Source organism: Humulus lupulus, chromosome X, assembly GCF_963169125.1.
Source record: "Humulus lupulus chromosome X, drHumLupu1.1, whole genome shotgun sequence".
Taxonomy (NCBI): domain Eukaryota; kingdom Viridiplantae; phylum Streptophyta; class Magnoliopsida; order Rosales; family Cannabaceae; genus Humulus; species Humulus lupulus.
Genome location: NC_084802.1, coordinates 143,744,249 through 143,763,180, shown reverse-complemented (window position 1 = coordinate 143,763,180; position 18,932 = coordinate 143,744,249). Strand labels below are relative to the sequence as shown.

Here is an 18,932-nt window from a genome sequence, read left to right as displayed (position 1 = left end):
TCCTAACTCTCTGGTTGGCGAGCTGGGCAGTTATGACTAGAGGATCGTTATGGGGGAACTGGACGTGACTAGCATCCTCCTCGGTAAAGATGATCGGTTGCCTCTCCAGTCGTTGTTGTTTGGGTAGATGATGCTCCGGGACAAATTCCACTCTGTTATGAGCCTTCAATTCATTGACATATCTCTTCTGGGCACCTCTGCTCATGCCGACCAAATGGGGGCCACCGGAGATTGTGGATATCTCTCCCCCTATCACAGGAGGAGGGGTATCCTGATTTATTCGGGGCTCGGGCTGATTTATTAGAACTTCTGGGGCCGGCTGACTGGTAGGAACTCTGTTCTGCATGTATTGAGCCAAACGCCTGGCTCTAATGAGTGTCTCGATCTCATCCTTTAAATGCCTACAATCGTCAGTGTTGTGGCCAATGTCATTGTGGAAACGAAAGAACTTGGAAGGGTCCCTCTTGGGCTTCTGGTGCTTCAAAGGCTCCGGCTTCTTCCAGGGGAGGCGGGCAGAGTTGGCTAGGAAAATGTGTTCCCTAGTGTTTGTGAGCTCGATATAAGTCACGTAGACTGGCTTAAATTTTTCCACGGGCTTGTTCTTCTTCGGACCGTGCTGGCCGCCCTCGCTGCTCCTCTTTCTCTTACCTCCGCCCCCTTGGTTATTCTGTACAACGGTTTGAGTCATTTTATGACATCCGTTTCCACTCCAATGGGTTGATCAAGGGCTTGGCTGGTTCCAGTGACCGACGCTCGCGCCTCTTCCAAGTTTATCCATTCCTGGGCCTTGTTCAGGAATTCATCTACGGTGCTGACACCTCTTCTCTGTATCTCTTTCCATAGCCCACCCCCAATGAGGATTCCAGTCCTCAAGGCCATAAGCTTGGAACTGTCGTCCGCGTCCCTACCTCGAGTCGCGACATTTGCGAACCTGCTCAAGTAAGCTTTCAAAGGTTCCCCGGGCTGCTGCTTCATGTTCGACAGGGTGTTAGCTTTGATGCGGGTAGTTTGAGAAGCTCGGAACGCCCTCTTGAAGTCGACAGAAAAACTCTTCCACGAGCTGATGGACTGCTTTTTACACTGCTTAAACCATTTCCTAGCCGGCCCAGTCAAGGTGGAAGGGAATATCAAACACCTTAGCTCAGGGTCGATGTTGTGGGCCATCATCAAGGTGTTGAACATACCCAAATGATCCGACGGGTCTCCGTCTCCATCAAACTTAGACAAGTGGGGTATCCAGAAACCCGGTGGATACGTCATGGCTACTATGCTGGGGGCAAAGAGCTCGAGTTCATCCCCCGAGTTGTATTCGTCTTTTCCCTTGTCTGAAAGGAGCTTCTTCATCAGCTCCTCCATCTGAGCTAAATGCTCTATGGTTTGGTCCTTACTTCCTTGTTTGTTATGGGGCTGTTGTAAGCGTTAGGCGGGTTATTGTCCCTCCAAGTTTGAGCTTGGTTAGGTGGGACACTCCCACTGTCACACACTTACGAAAGACCATCCCCTCGGTGAGCATGATTACCATTTCTAGCTGGATCTCCCCTTTGTGAGTTGAGGCGATCTCGAAGGTCGGCCCTCGGGGTGGCCCGAGGGCTTTGCGCCGAACTCAAGCGATTGTGCAGGTCTTCACCAAACCTACCACTTCGGTGGCTCCCGGTCCAGTAACTCACGTTTGAAAAGCTTGGAGCCCGTTGCTGGGGGTGAGGATCCGGGACTTCCCCGCGCACTCGGCTGCGATGGGAAGGACCGGCGGAAGGAGGATTTCTTCTACTACTCCCGTGTGCCGAAATGTCCTGAACTGGACAGGGAGGAGATATGTATCTTATTGGCGACGGGGGATGCCTAACTGGTGACGCGATCCTAGTCCCGTCCAGGCGGATCAAGTTAGGTCGCGCCCGCTCCACTCTACCATCCCCAACATCCTGCGCTCGGCGGTCTGATCGGGGTACAGGATGGCTGGTCGAAGCAGGCTGTCTTTGCGAGCCCTCCCCGGATCTCCTCTGCGAGCTGCCTCGAGCCCTTTTAGGTGCGTTTAATGGTGGAATCGAGCGAGGAGTTAAGGTTCGGACAGACCGGCTGAATTTCTAATTGGCCTTGGGAAACTCCTCAAACACAGTTACCTGGTGGTGGTGTGATGTAGGGGTAGAACTCGGAGTTGAGGCTCTGACTGATCGGCTGGGCCTGGACCGGTTATCCCGGCGGGACTTATGAGTCCCACTTTGCCTCTTTATGACGTTAGGGTCGGTTGTAAGAGGGGGTAACCTGGCCAAGACTTCTTCGATTTTCTTGTTTGCTCTGGACAGCTGACAACTCAACTGTATGTTCTCCATCTCTATCTCCGCCAGGATATCCAGGTTTGGATTTGGTGGCCGGGGTGCCGAACTCCCAGTGTTGCCCTGGCCCATAGGCTGCTTTTCCGGTCGCTGCTGGATCTCGGGGTTTTGTTCATCGGATATGGCGGCATGGTGGGCCTCCTGCCCATCATGTTGATTCGCCTCATTACCATGTCTCGAACGAGTAACAACCATGATCAGGTTTTTGCGATAGCACCAATCTAAATCCTGTCAATGAAAGCACCAAACTGCTGACGCGGTTCTTTGCCAACAAATAATTATACGAATAAACATGATGGATTAGTGTTAATTAGTGAACCGTAATACGAAAATAGTTTAATTCTAGACTTGGGAAATTAATAACATGGGAAGGTGATCACTCCTTTCTTTTTAGGTGGTTCAAAGGTTAAAATCTCTCTAGTCCACCAGTCGATATTATTGATATCTCTTGACTATTTCTTACAGAGTGTTTCTTTACCAAAAATATGCCAACCCCTTGCAATGCCCAGGGTCTTGGTATTTATAGGGAGAGGATACCTGGGTTGGCAAGGGGGTCATCCCATGACCTCTTTACCCTTCACGCCATCTCTGTGACACTGATGATTAATTCCTAAAACCTGATAGTGAAGTGTGGTATAATCAATAGGCAAGGAGGGATAATGGGCTGCACGACCCAAACCAGTCGTGGGATGTCTGAATACGCACGTTTATACTGCGTGCCCGAGAATTCAAGAATGGAATAGACACGTGATGTGTGATATATGCACGTTTACATTGCGTGGTTGTCTTTACAAGGGTTCGGGTGTTAGACCTATGTCGCATCACGAGCTTGATGTAGCGCCAGCTCGTGATATCCATACCGCTGACCCACTACCTTCGAGTGAACTGCTAACTCTCTAATCAACTTAGACTGGACAGGTGGAAACCCGTAATAACAGCTCCGGGTGGACGATTTACACGTGGCGGACCGAACTTGGCCCTTTTCCAGCTCGCCAATAGCTCACGGATATTTAGGGCGTACAGATTGAATCTGTCAGGCACTGAAGACCTTGCAAAATTCCTTCCTGAACTGCTCCGAAGAAGTGATGGATCTAGGTTTGAATTTCCAATACCATTCTTGAGCTGAGTCAAAGAGAGTGGTAGGGAATACTCTGCACCTATAATCATGATCCATGCTGAGTAACTCCATCTGATCCTCGAACTTTCCAATGTGTCGTACTGGGTTCTCCTTCCCAGTGTATGTTGGGAGTTTCGGGGTCTTGTATTTCGGTGGTGGTTGAGAAGCTTGGATATTAGCACTAAAAGGACTCCCACTTCTATGAGCCAGCTCGATATCGAAAGGTTTCTTTGTCAGACCCTAGACAACCATGGCGATGCATCTATTTGAGCCTACACTACCAGTGGGATCGCTACTCCAGGTGGGTAGACGTCCCTAGTACCCCCTCCTGAGGGTTGGTCCTCCTGTTGATGACCTCCCTCAGATCGTGAGGTTGTGCATCTTTCCCGAGCCTATCGAACACGGTATTGGTGTTGTTCATCGGTTCCTTTCCCTTGCGAGAGTGAGGGTGTAAGGTGGTAGGTCTGCCTTGCCCTTGTCAGTGCGACCCTGCCCCCGAGCCTCTCCTCCTACATGACTTTAAGACTTTGAGCGACCATTTCCATTCCTATCACGCCTCTCAGATGTTTGACCCTCATCTCCTATGTTGTTTTGTCTGTCCCCTTGGGAAGGGGGCCTTTGGGTTGGTAACACTCTTACTCTGAGATGAAGTCTTGTTCTTCTTAGTCATGGAAGAGGTAGTCTTGGACTATGCCTCTTCATCTTGTCTCTGGGAAAATGGCTCTCAAAGTGTCCTTGGGGTTCGACTCCTCCCCTGGGACTCCCTGTTACTGTTGTCTAGCATTCCTGCTGCTTTGGTCTGAGCCTCCCTCACCGCCTGAGCAACGACTTCTGCGTTACCTTAGGCTAATTGGGTAGCCGCCTCAAGGGCCACAACAGCCTCCTGGTGCTTCCGGTCAGCTTCTTGCTCCCTCTGGATCATCCTCTAGACATGTTCATCTATCTCCCGTCGTTGTCGTTCCATAGTCACCCTCTCGAGGGAAATTTCTGCAACAAAGGCCTCCTACCTCGCCAGAATTGCGCCATCTCCTCCTGGTGAGCATCCTATGGATCTTCTGCATTAGGCTGATCTCCAACCTCCTGAGGTTCATTAACGAGATCGATGGGATACTGAGTGGTGGAATATTTGGGAGCCATCTTCTTTGTCTGACTGGATTTTGGAGGCATCGTAAAACTGATGAAAGTATGTTTCTTGATTTCGCACTCTCAATGAAATAACCAAAATGTTGACCTGTGAAATTGGCCAACGGCCGTATGTACAATATACGACAACTTTTGAACGAAATGAATATAATATATGACAGAGTACAAATATCTAAACAAAACACATAGGAATTTATAGTGGTTCAACCCTGTTCTTCTGAACAGTAATAACCTAATCCACTTAGTCTTTTGTATTGAATCGCTTTGATAGACAATTACAAAGATAAACTCGAATTTCACTCGTCACAAATTTGCCCAAAAGATAGATCCAAAAAGTCCAAAAAAAGAGTTCCCTCGAAACGAAGCCCTGGGTCCTTTATTTATAGTACCCAGAGGTTGTTTACATGATCAGTAAGAGTTGGATCGTGGTTTGGTACACAATCATTGGGAGTGGAGATACGTGTCCAGCTTCCCATGATTATGAGATCGTGGGTCTTCCCGTTATTTTCTCTGGATCGTGGTCGATAATGCACGATTGAGACCTTCAAGAAAACTCCAAGTCTTGATTGGTCTATAAGACTTAGGTGTTAGTCTCGACGACCCTTTAGAGCTTGGGTGCTAGGCCCGTTAGTCCTCTAGGTGCTACGCCTGTGATCTTCTGGGTGCTAGGCCTGTTGATCTCAGTTTGAACGAGCGTGAGTTTTACCCCATGAAGTGTCTTTGGAAGTGCAGGCCGACCACCCTAGGGGTTGGGGTCAGGCCGATCACCCCTAGGGGTTAGGGCCAGGTCGACCACCCCTAGGGTGTTTTTGCCTGGTCGAATTCTCTATAAGTCCTGGACCTATCTTTTTTGTTCATCGGTCTTTTTTCAATACTTCGTCGTTTTTCCCGATTTATGATGCCACGTGCCCCTTTCTCATTTGCCACATTATCTTTGGATTTTTGAGGGATAACACCTAATGTATTTTTTAAAAACTCTCAATGAGTGTCCTAATAAGTCTACAAACATTTTTAAGGACACATTTAAATGCATGTCCTAAAATTGTGACCTATAAAGTGTATTTTGTAGTAGTGAGCGTCGAAATATTAACAGCGATATGTTGCCGCTAATGACTATCAGCGAGGATTTTGGGTATTATCAGATGTTGCCCTTAAAGACCATTTTTGTTGTGGTATGATTGTGTTCTACTCCGTTGTTTTCTTGGTGTATGGCTACTTGCAGGTGTAGCTAGCAGGAAGAAGTCGCAGTGTAGGGTGGGTGATTCTCTACAAATATATACACTTCAACTTTGTAAAATGGCGCAGACATAATTATTTCATAAAATGTCAAATTTAAATAACTTTTGGTGGCGATGACATAAGAAAACATATGAATAATGTTGTATTTGAATTATAAATAAGGTACTATCAAATTTCACTTATTTCAAAAAATCTGATTTCTTCTAGAAATAATTGGTTTTTGGATCACTAATATGGTTTTGCTTAATTACCGTGCTCTATTAAATTCATAAAGATGTTTCAAGGATAGACAAATAGTCTTTTTTTTATTAGTATTTTATAAAGATAGAATTTTTATATAGCACATGCCTTGCCTTACATGTGAGCATTCCACTAGTTTATATATATGCCTAAGAGAGAATGAATATACATGATACATATTAAATGGATATGAAATTATACATAATTAACACGATGGGAGTTTATGGGCCTGTAAGTAATTAGCACAACACTAAACATGAGACGATATCTTATTTGTTTTTAAGAAAAACATGGGGTGGTACGTACTTTCAGCTTAATATAAAAAGTCTACATAATATAGCATTACTTCTATATATATATATATATATATATATGTAAATATATGAGAAAGAATAACAGACATTGTCCAATAACACAAACGGCTATTAGTATAATCAATGTGTTGACCACCAAAACAAAATAATATATTAATATTGGTGTAATTTAATATCAAGAACACCGTCCTAAGAAGTATTTCGTGATATAACGTTATACATGACTAACCAATTATTTGGGGTTGTACACGTTAACACTATATTGGGGTATCCGATGCATGATTCATAATTCAGTGAAACAAAAATCTCAACCAAAAAAAAGTATAATTAAAGTTGTTGGCAGTGATCGACCGATCGAAAATGTTATATATTCTTCTACAACTCAAACCCAACCGAGCTAGTAGTGGAGTAGAGTATAAACGTAGAAAAGTCTCTTTATGTAAAAGATATAATATGCTTCATGATATCAATTCCCTCTTTCTCTGTCTTGATCAATCTCATCGTTTTATATGGATCACTACTACTGCTCCAAAACACTATAACCTATAGTTATACTACATCTTTCTTTCTTTTTCATAATCACCATCATCATCAATAATAATATTATTCATATCAAGCTATATTGCGCTAGCTCTATCATTTATTTATCTCTGCACCCCATGAACCCCTCATTCTCATCATTTATATACTTGTCTTCTTCTTCCCTTACTCAACTAAAAACTTAAATATTGAAACTCACCCTCTAGACTTTCAGCTAATCGAATCAAATGGCTACCAACTTCATAACATGCTTCCTCTCTCTCTTACTCTTCTTATCGCAGTTTTATTCTAATGAATCTACCATCACCGGCGCCAACAAGACGGAGTTCTTCGTCCTCATGAAGAAATCTCTCTTTGGTGCCTCCTTGGACGATTGGTACGTCGGACCCGGGTCTAAAATACCAATATGCAGCTTCTCCGGCATAGCATGCGACACTGGAGGCCACGTCATCAAAATCGACCTGTACGGTTGGTCAATCTCAGGGAAATTTCCGGCGAACATCTGTTATTATCTGCCAGAATTAAGGGTCCTTCGTCTCGGGCGAAACCGGCTCTCCGGTGAGTTTCCGGAGACCATCGCCAACTGCACTCAGCTTGAAGAGCTGGACATGAGTCACCTCTTCCTCACTGGAACTCTGCCCGATTTTTCCTCAATGAAAGCTCTGAGGATTCTCAACCTCTCTTACAACCTTTTCCGAGGACAGTTCCCCGTTTCGGTCGTCAACCTGACCAACCTGGAAGTCCTTAACTTCAACGAGAATGGAAACTTCAACTTATGGCAACTGCCGGAGACTATCGCCGGCTTAAAGAAGCTCAAGACGATGGTGCTGACCACCTGCATGGTGTACGGAAAAATCCCACGGTCCATCGGGAACATGACGTCACTAGTCGACCTAGAGCTGAGCGGGAACTTCATATCGGGTGAAATCCCGGTCGAGATCGGGTTGCTGAAGAACATCAAATTTCTCGAGCTATACTACAACCAGCTGGTGGGACCAATACCTGAGGAGCTAGGAAACCTGACGGAGCTCAGTGACTTGGACATGTCGGTCAACCATTTGACTGGTCAAATTCCGGTCTCGGTGTGCCGTTTGCCCAATCTTCATGTGTTGCAGCTCTACAACAACAGCCTCAAAGGAGAAATCCCAAGTGTGATAGCTGAATCAACGACACTAAGGATCTTGTCGCTTTACGACAATTACTTGACAGGTCAAGTACCCCGGAATCTGGGTCAGTCGTCGCCTATGGTTGTCCTTGACTTGTCAGAAAACAACTTGACAGGACCACTCCCTGCTGACGTTTGCCTAGCAGGTAAGTTACAATATTTTTTGGTACTTGATAACATCTTCACAGGGGAGTTGCCTCAGAGCTATGGAAACTGCTACTCTTTACTGAGGTTTAGAGTGAGTTCTAATCATTTAGTTGGCTCAATCCCCGAGGGACTGCTGGCTCTCCCTCATGTTTCGATCGTAGATCTGGGTTACAATAATTTCAGTGGCCCAATTTCTGATTCCATTGGAAGAGCTCGAAACTTGTCTGAGTTGTTCATACAGAACAATAAAATTTCAGGGGTGCTTCCCCTTGAGATTTCTAGAGCTACCAATTTGGTAAAAATTGATCTCAGCAATAATCTTCTTTCGGGTCCAATCCCACCCCAGATTGGAAGCTTGAAAAAACTGAATTTGCTTCTTTTACAAGGCAACAAGTTGAATTCTTCAATCCCAGCTGACTCACTTTCTTCCCTAAAATCTCTAAACGTTCTTGACCTTTCCAACAATCTTTTGACTGGGAATATCCCAGAGAGTCTCTGTGAGCTTTTACCAAACTCAATCAATTTCTCCAACAACAACCTCTCAGGTCCAATCCCACCTTCATTGATCAAAGGAGGATTAGTAGAAAGTTTTTCAGGTAACCCGGGTCTATGCGTTGACTCATCAGTGGCGGTCAAATCCTCTAATTCCCGTAAGAACGTAACGTTCCCTCTCTGCCCATCACGCTCTTACAACCAAAAGAAACTAAACTCCATCTGGGCAATATCAATATCAGTCGTGATCCTTCTAATCGGTGTCGTTTTGTTCATTAAGCGTCGTTTTGGCAAAGAACGAGCTTCAGTGGAAAACGACGAGACACTATCCTCTTACTTCTCCTACGAAGTCAAGAGCTTCCATCGCATAACGTTTGACCAACGTGAGATCATGGAAGCTATGGTTGATAAGAACATAGTGGGCCGTGGTGGGTCCGGCACGGTGTACAAGATCGAGCTGAGGAACAAAGAAGTTGTGGCAGTCAAACGGTTATGGAGTAGAACAGAACAGAAGTGGACTTCGGAAGATGATGACCAATTGATACTGAATAAGGAGCTCAAAACAGAGGTCGAGACTTTGGGGAGCATAAGGCATAAGAATATAGTCAAGTTGTATTGTTATTTCTCGAGCTTGGATTGCAATCTTTTGGTGTATGAGTACATGCCTAATGGAAATCTTTGGGATGCACTTCACAAAGGGTGGACTAATTTCATTTTGGATTGGCCAACTAGGCACCAGATTGCTCTAGGGATAGCTCAAGGCTTGGCTTATCTCCACCATGATCTTCCTCGTCCCATTATTCATAGAGATATTAAGTCCACTAATATTCTTCTTGATGTGAATTATCATCCAAAGGTGGCTGATTTTGGTATAGCCAAGGTTTTGCAAGCTAGAGGAGGGAAGGATTCCACCACCACTGTTATAGCTGGCACCTATGGTTACTTGGCTCCGGGTAATTATTTTCTTACCTTCAAAACTTTTATCATATTTATATTTAATACATATAAACGTATCTATGAAAATGGTGGTAAGTTCTATAAAAGGGTAACGAAAAATACTCAAGTAGTTCTCTATAATTTAATTATATACCCTTGTATTTGTATAAATGAACTTGGAAATTTCGTTAAATATATATACCATATTTTGAACATTCATAACTATCAAAACGTATGTTTTTTAGTACATATGTTACTCGCCAAATTGGAAACGCTATTTATTTTGTGTTAAAAAATTGTTGCGTTGTTCTTAAATATCTTTATTTTATTATATTATGGAATAAAACCATATTTATTGGCCCCAAAAGTTCTACTTTTTCTCACTTTAGATAAGGTTTTAAATTTAAATATTGTACTCTCTTGAGATATATGATAATTATATGTTAATACATTATTTGCTATTGTTCATCTATCTTTTTTTTTTTTTTTTTTTGAGGAAAAGATTTGCTATTGTTCATCTAAAATTCATGTTTTAGTTCCTCTAAAAATAATAATAATAATAATTGGAAACGTGAATCATGTGATAAAAAAATTTACATGACAAAAGCTGAATTACTTGTCCTTATAAATAATTATATGTATATTTGCGAGTAAAAATTGTCGTTCAAAACTTGCAAAGTCATTTTATAATAAAGAAAACCTAATAGTACGTCATAAAAAAAAACTTTTCCACGACTTTTGAAAGGGAAATTTATAAACTTTTTTAGTGCCAACAACTGTTAAAGCTAGTTGTTTACATTTAAGCCGTGATTTTTATTATGATTTCCATGGAAATGAAAAGAAGTGCTGTGCTGATGATGATGATGATGACTAATTTGATTTTGACGCAGAATATGCATATTCATCGAAAGCGACTACAAAGTGTGATGTGTACAGTTTTGGAGTGGTTCTAATGGAGCTGATAACAGGGAAAAAGCCAGTGGAGTCTGAGTTTGGAGAGAACAAGAACATCATTTTTTGGGTTTCCAACAAGGTGGATACCCGAGAAGGAGCCATGGAGGTACTTGACCAAACTTTATCCGATTCGTATAAGGATGAGATGATCCAAGTCCTCCGGGTTGCGGTTCGGTGCACCTACAAGAACCCGGCTCTCCGACCAACTATGAAGGAGGTCGTTCAGTTGCTCTTGGAGGCTGATCCATGCAAATTCGATACCTCCAAGTATAAAACCAATTCTTCTTCTACTGCTACTACTATTACTAATGAGTACCCATTAAATACTATCAAGGTAAAAAGTGATCAGTTTGATGAATTATGATTTGTTCTTAATTGTGACACTTGTTTGAGTGAAGATCATCATTCAAGGTTATGTAATATTATATTATATCATAAATAGGGTCCGTTAATGGGTCTCCTTGAATCTAATTGAGAGCCTCATCTTATTTGTGATGGAGCAACTAATTCTCTCTCTTTTATTTATTATTATTAATGAAAAAGTGGGCTTCTAGATTCTGTACCTATCTCGCATTTAATATTATTATTATTGTTTGCCGTTGAGAAATAACATGCATGTAAGGATCAAACAAATGTCCACTAAAAAAAAAGGGATCAAATTAATTACAAATGTATTAATCTCTATCATATAGTCTGTGTGTGTATATACATATTCAAGAGTGTGCACATATCATACTCTATTCATTATTGCTTTAAGGCATATCATGAATGATAATTTAGAGAGCAACTGTTTCTATTTCACTAGCCCCACAAACGAATCATTGTCTTAGCTTTTGTAAGTTTTGTTTTTTTTTTTCCTCTTTTTCTTCGATCTTCTTTTCTTTCAGATTCATACCAGGAAAAAAAAAAGCACATGAATTGGTTGGAGGGTATGGCAAGGGGGCTCTCTTTGGCTTTCTTTTTGCATTGAAGTGGGTTTCTGATTCTTTATTATTTAAAAAGTTGAGATGGCATGATTTCGTTTGTCGAAGGACCACTTGAGAGCTAACCTATCCATTGGGGGAAAATAACATCAAATTGAACCTCTTTTGATTGATCAGCATCTTGTCTCTATTTTTTGAGTTCAAGGCCTAGAAGGATATGAAGTGAATTTTGTTTTTTCATTTTCGTTTCCCTTTCTTTTTCTTAAGTTTTATGGCTCTTCTCTTGACGTCAAATCTTTGTGTTAACTGTCTTTTATTGGAATGGATAGGTACTACTCATCTTGTTTCACCACATAAAGTGAGCCATGAAACTTCCACTTGCAATTTGGAAAGTTACTTTATTAAATTATTAGAGGTATTGTTAGTGAGACATATACACATAAGAATCATTCATTATATGAATTTCCATTCACCCAATAAATTATATATTTAAATATAAATAATGGCTACTTGTTCTACTAGCTGCTAGCATTTTGTAGATAGTTAAGTTCAACTAATAATGTAATTTTAAACAAGTTGCTTGCAGCAAATTATAAATATATATCGTACTAGTTATATTCTAAAACAATTATCTATTTCTGAACACCAAAGGGTAACTCAGACGTGACTCGATAAATCTCACATGTGCGTAAAGTTTGATTTCAAGTGGATAAAGATATAACTATCCAATAATACTAGCCTTTTCATTTACTAATTACATTTATACAAATAATAATAATAACATAATATTCTTGTATACTTGTGTTGTATTTCATTGAAGGGAAAAATACAACACTTTAAGAACATTGATCTATATTGGGAAGAAGCATCTTTCACAGCAACAACTGAAGATCTTTGGAGCTGTACACATATTGATACGCATAAGACCACACTTGGAACAAGTACTGTGTACTTTGTAGCCCAACTTTGTTGAGTGGTTTGCGGGGTCCTCTAAGAAACGAATAAGATTCATGGAGATAAAACATTTCTTTTGGACATGGTGGAGACTCCATAAAACAAAAGCACCAAACTTTCATTCTAAAGAGAATAGTTCTTCGATGAAAAGACAGGGTATCAATACACACACTTATATATATATATATATACATATATTATATTCATCGTTGATATGTAGAAACCTAGCTAGATTTATTTTAGGACATATATGTCTATGTCCAACAGAAGTACTAAAATGAAAATTAGGGGAGTAAAAAGGTTAAAAATCAGAAATATTGACACAAAAAGCAAATTGATTGGGGCAATATTAGTACGTTATGCACTGGATTGTTTGATAAGAGTAGTCATGACAATACTTATTCTTTTTTCTTTCCCAAAGTTTTCTATTATCTAAACAAACATGCGCGATATGCTTATATACTCGAAACCCCTCTTGCCATGGCTCCCCACTGCCTGAAAATGACAAATTTTAGTAATAAATTAGTGGTTAATAACAATGAACTTCACTAACAATACCAATCATTATTAAGTCGACGTGAGGCACTGAGCTAAATAAAAATAAAAAACTTCGCCAAAATATTATAATTATGTGAAGCTGATTAAGCTATTATATACTTCACTAAACAAATTTCCACTTGAAGCAATTAAAATAACTGCAGGCTTATTAGTACTACAAGTGCTCTTGATGAGTTCAAAATATGTCCCCATGATGAAATTGGATAATTAGTTCCCTGCTTGATTACTAATTCTTTTAGATATTTCCCTAGAGTAGCACTAGCAGCTACATTATAAAGAAATGTTTTCTTTAACTAATCAAAGGTACCGGTGTACAACAATCCAATTTACATCTGTCGTGAACTCTGGCAATGTGGGTCACCACATTTAAGTCAAGTAAGATCCACAACTGTAGACCCTTGTCATGACAACATTGCCTCATCTATGAGGTGTCACTATGATTCATTGAGGTATCAAAATGATGAGTCTATTAGGTATGATTGGTATTATGTTATGATTGGTATTCCCTTGGGATCTAATTTTATGTTTTTAAGTACTTAAAATTAGTGGGATCCATTATAATTAGTGATTGGTAGTTTATTTTTTAAAATCAAATTCAAATTTGTATCCAAAATTTGTTAAGGAAAATTGAAAACGAGAAAAACTTGTTTTCTCGGTTTTGTGAAATTATTTTCCAAAATTCCACATATTCAGTTTCTGTTATATTTTCAAATTTAATACCAATCACAAACTCTGTTTTTTAAAACTCAAAAATAGTTTACTGACATTGAACCAATCACATTTTAAGAAACATATTTTTAGTCACTAAATTCAAATTTTCATTTCAGAATCCTATTTTTAAAAAATACAGTTTTCTAATCGCGAACCAATCATACCCTTAGTAATTATATTTGATTCTGTTGACGCGGTTCTTCGCCAACAGGAAATTAAGAAAATAAGAGGAAGGGATTAGCGCTTATGTTGAACCGAAATAGATGAATGATCTTTTTGGAAATGGGCTGGTGACACAATTACATTTTTAGGTGGTTCAAAGGTTAAAATTATTCTACTCCACCAGTCAATATTATTGCTATGTGCTTGATATTCTTTACAGGGTATTTCTTACACAATAGGATCCAACCCTTTGTAACTCCTAGGGTCTCCATATTTATAGGAGAAGGCACCTGGGAGTTGGTAAGAAGGTTATCCCGTGACCTTCTTACCTATCATGTCAACTCTGTGACATTCATGATTAATTCCTAAAACCTGACACATAAGTGTGGTCTAATTAATAGGTAAGGGGATAATGGGCCGCACGGCCCAATCCAGTCGTGGGTGTCTGAATACGCACGTTCACGCTGCATGTCCGAGAAGTCAGGGATATATCAGACATATGATGTCTGATATATGCACATTTACCTTGCGTGGTTGACTTTATAAGGGGTCACAGCTTCCACCTCTAGCCCGTACCACGAGCTGAATGCCTTCCTCGACCTGTAGCCTTCAAAGTCCACACTCAGTCTAATCTTGGCGAACCCTAAGGTTATCTCGAGCTTGAGGAGGTAGGGTCTTTCTAGGGCAGCTCCGGTCTTGGGGATGTCCACGTGGTAGACATGATTAGGCCGTATCTCAGCTCGCTAACAGCCCGTGGGAAAACCAGGGCGTACTGATTCCATATCATAAAAATTTAATATAAATTCTGACTTAAATCCTTAACATTTTCAAAATATTATATTTTTATATCTAATTTTTTTTTGTGGTAAATATAATCAATATTTTTATAGTGTTGTACTTTTATACTTATTTTTTTAGCAGTGAATATATCTAATGTTTTTAAAATGTTGTATTTTTATACCAAATCGTTTATATATTGTAAAGATAGATCAACTCTATATTAAGACATTTAATATATTTATTGTAAAAACATTAGGTATATTTACCACCAAAAAAATGATTGGGTATAAAAGTATAATATTTTAAAATTATTGAATACATTTACTAAAAAAAAAAGATTAAGTATAAAAGTATAATTTTAAAAACATCAAGTATTTTAGCCATCATTTACTCTATAATTTATAAGCGAAATTTCATCACACACTACAAAAAAAACTTGATATTTAGTCACAACTTTTAAGTGACAACTAAAAAATACTTGTGACTAAATATACTTAAAGTCATAATTTGTGACAAATTATATTTTAGTCACAAAAAATTATTTGTGGCAATAATTAAAATTTTTAAATTTATAATTTTTAAAAGGTCACAACATTTTGTTGTGGCTAAAAGTATTTTCAGCTACTAGTATAAATATTTGTCACTAAATCTTATAACTAATTCACTTTTAGTTACCAGAGTATTTTGTTGTCACTAATAACATCTTTTTAGTCACAACTATGGCGTGCTTTGTGACTAATTTATTGTTTTTTTTAAACTACTAATTTATTGTTTTTAAAAACCAGCTCTATTCACATTTTCATTGAAAAAAAAATTAAAAATGAAAATTCTTCTGTCTGATCTCTCTCTCTCTTCTCCCCCTATTTCCCCCCTCTCTCTCTCTCTCAAATTCAATTTCTCTTTTTTTTTTGGTCACTGGCTCACAACATCGCCGATCGACATTGTTGTTGGCTAGCCTCGTCGCCGATCAGATGTATTGAGTGTCAGTTTGAAGCTTTCACTGAGATTACGAAGGATCCAAAGCTGCTTCTTAATCCATTATCATTTTGCCTATTTCAGTACGTTTGTTTTCTCTTAATCTAATTTGTAGCCTCACTATCATCGATTTTTGCTTTGGTGTTCATATTAGGGTTCCTAATTGATTTTCTAATTTATTATAGTTTGTTATTGTTGCATTTTTTTTTTTTTTTTGCATATTGATGATTTATTGATCTGGTTGTGGGTTTATTTTTGCTCATTTATACTATGTGTATATTACGAGAAAGAAAATAACTAGAAAGGGAAGAAAAAAGGTAAACAAAGATTTGAAATTGATTATCACATATTTTTTCTCTTAATTTTTGGGTGTGTAGCGGTATAGAATCTAGATTATCATCTAGTTGTAGGATTTTTTTTCTCCGTACATAGTAGCAGCTTGATTAGGATTTGGTTTTAGAATTTTTTACTTTTACATACTATTTTACTTTGAAGCATGCAACACCATGATTGGTAGACACATTGGTCACTTAAGACATGTGATGGTCTTAGATATGGAATTTGGTGTGTATGTGTGTGCGCCTAAACTTGATTGATTCTTATTATGAACAGAGTGAGTATGATAGTTTATAAATGCGTAAAACACTATATTGAAAGTAGAATGTGTATGTCTGATAGAGTGAGTATGTCTGTTTCCTATTTGTTCTAGTAGAATCCAATCAACTTATACCAATATTTTTCTCTCCCGATGTAATCACGTAAGTTTTTAAAAATAAGTAAAAAAATGTTTGTCAAGTCTTATAAATCATTCCACGGTTCCTATGGTTGCCAAATTGACAACCATATTACTTTCCCTGCCAATGCATGAAACATATTTTAGTGATAACTACTGTCATGTCTCAAAATTTATTCATTTTGACTCAATTCATTTTGATTTATGTAGTTAGTTATTAGAAGATTTTGTGATGATCAAAAGGATTTTCTTTATTTCTTTTTCATGCTTTGATTCCAGGATGTTGCTTGAGCAATTTGCAATGTGGTGGAGTCTTTGGTTAAGAAGTGTGAGGAGCCAAAAATGTTTGACGCAATCAAAAAGCCTCCTTCTGAGCTTTATAAGCATGTCGAAGTATGTACATTCTATCTTTGCTGGAATATATATTTGTTATTCTGACCATGATTTGTTTTTGATTTTATAATCCTATTTATTCTCACATGATTTATAACGGTAACTGTTGTGCAGAAAATATTGAGCATAAGAATGTGTATCATGTGCAGAATATTATTAGCAATGAGTTAATGCAGGTCCTTCAGATCAGGAGCAAAATACTAAGGAAAAAATCCATCACTTTGCTTCAAGATAAAGTTATAGACATTGAGTGAAAAAGGGTACATTAGCTCTGACGACTATAAGAGGTCTTTTTGCCCTGTATGTAGTATTTACTATCCAATGTTGAGGGGATTATCCAAAGTAGTATTATTTATTTGCAACTCGATTGGTATGTGATTATTTCTCTAATAATTGCACTTGTTCTAAATTGAGATAGTTTATTTATATGCAGTAGTTTTATGATTCAGAAGATCATGCCATCATTTCAGTTCTGTCTCAGTTTCTTTAGATAGGCTTTCATTTTTGCCGAGTTCATGAATTTTAAAGAATGTTTTTAATGCTATTTAAAAATGTCATGTATCATATAAACATTGCCATGCTTGTTCAAGATTGCGTATCATAAAGCATTCTTAGTGGGCTTTCTTTTATGTTTTCATCTAGTATATTATTTATAAGAATAATTATTATAATAATTCAACATATAGCATATCGATTTTATCTTGCTCGTTTTTTTTCAAAACATATAGCATATAATCTAAGCTGCTTCTTGATGTAGTGTTTGAATAACCTATTTTGTTTTTGATATTTTCTTTCTATTTATGTGTTGTTAAGTGCACGTGCATGGGTTGCTTTTTATTACCCTAGTGAAAGTCTTTTTGCCTTGTAATTGAAGATTTGATCATTTTCATATGGGGTGGAAAGGAAGGTTGAACAATAGATAAAAATTACCAGTTCTCTGTTATATTAAAAGTAAGGTAAGGCACCTCTAATTTGACTTTTTATTTTTTTTACTTGGAAGATATTCTTACTATAAATAATGTCTAACAAATTCTATTGTTTTAATGAAAAAAATATGGATTAGGATATATAATTCATGTGATATATGTTAAGTTGTAATTTTTGTCATTATCTTATATATGTTTCATGTGAGACAGGCAATGGAAGCTATAGGTGTTACTCTTGCAGTATTGTGCTCAAATAATAAGCTTTATACATCAGATGCCTAACATATGGTTTTACACTATGATATTATGAGGTTTGTTGTCTGTAAACGCCCCTTTAATATTTGCAGCCTTGCAGAGTGCATTTAAGTTATTGATCTCGGTATTGTAATTAGATTTTGACCGACATTCCGTATTTATTGAATTGGGACATTTAAGTTCAATTGTTTTGAATCGGGACATTAAAGTTCAATTGTTTTGAATCTTGTTGTTCTTAACAAATTTATTATTTTGCTTTCTCAGGACTTGGCGGGGGGAAGTCGCAGGACATAGTAAAACCAAGTGGCTAGTAGTCCTTAAAATAAGTCTTTCAGTGTGTGCTCAAATATTAAGCTGTAGGTGTTACTTTATGTTCTTTTACCGTAAATTTTGGTTTCGTATGACTTTGAAAATCTACAAGCATGTAATGTCTATTTTGAAAGTAGTTCATAAAATGTTCTTAAACTAAATGTTTAGTTCTCTTTTAGGTAAGAGAACATGTTGTAGCAAATCTAGCAGATTTTGAGAAGGGTGGGGATGAAGCTAAAGACTTCCGTGATAAAGCTTATAAGGAAGCAAATACTCTTGAGACTTGTATTTAATGTGGGTCATATGTTTAGAATATTAATATGAGTTGAGTCTCAGATTGATTTTGTTCGTCAAGTCTGGGCCCACGGTCCTTCGAAGCTACAACACTCTTCAATTCCCAAATCTGTTTTGGGAATTTAATTTGTTGTTATTGTATTATCGGAAATTTTCTTAAAAAATAAACATTTATTCTACAACTTTGATAATTAAATAAAATATAATTTAATCTGCACATCTGAAGTTTAAAATATTAATTAAATAAAATAAAATATTGTACTAAAGAAGTATTAGTGACAACTAAATTACTAAAGATAAATGAGCTGTAACTAAAAAAGTATTAGTGACAATAAAAATGTC

General features: G+C 38.3%; 1 protein-coding gene and 1 long non-coding RNA gene across 8 annotated transcripts; both read left to right on the top strand.

Moving 5' to 3' along the window:
* The first annotated feature begins 6,973 nt into the window (after nt 1-6,973).
* LOC133807265 (receptor protein-tyrosine kinase CEPR1) lies at nt 6,974-11,181 on the top strand. The gene is made up of 2 exons (XM_062245478.1): nt 6,974-9,680; nt 10,554-11,181. Exons 1-2 carry the CDS (start codon nt 7,151-7,153, stop codon nt 10,979-10,981), a joined length of 2,958 nt encoding a protein of 985 aa, XP_062101462.1. The 5' UTR covers nt 6,974-7,150; the 3' UTR covers nt 10,982-11,181.
* A 4,325-nt stretch (nt 11,182-15,506) lies between these two features.
* On the top strand, nt 15,507-18,807 carry LOC133803216 (uncharacterized). Of its 7 annotated transcripts, none has more exons than XR_009877830.1 (5): nt 15,507-15,767; nt 16,693-16,806; nt 16,921-18,043; nt 18,252-18,343; nt 18,476-18,807. It is a non-coding gene; the product is annotated as an uncharacterized LOC133803216 (long non-coding RNA). The 7 variants fall into 7 exon arrangements; XR_009877829.1 differs by having other exon boundaries at nt 15,508-15,763; nt 16,956-18,043; XR_009877826.1 differs by having other exon boundaries at nt 15,508-15,763.
* The last annotated feature ends 125 nt before the right edge of the window (nt 18,808-18,932 follow it).

Coding starts and splice junctions, on each gene's coding strand:
- LOC133807265 (XM_062245478.1), top strand. CDS start 7,151: ATGGCTACCAACTTCATAACATGCTTCCTCTCTCTCTTACTCTTCTTA. Junction 9,681..10,553: donor CTATGGTTACTTGGCTCCGG/GTAATTATTTTC, acceptor ATTTTGACGCAG/AATATGCATATTCATCGAAA.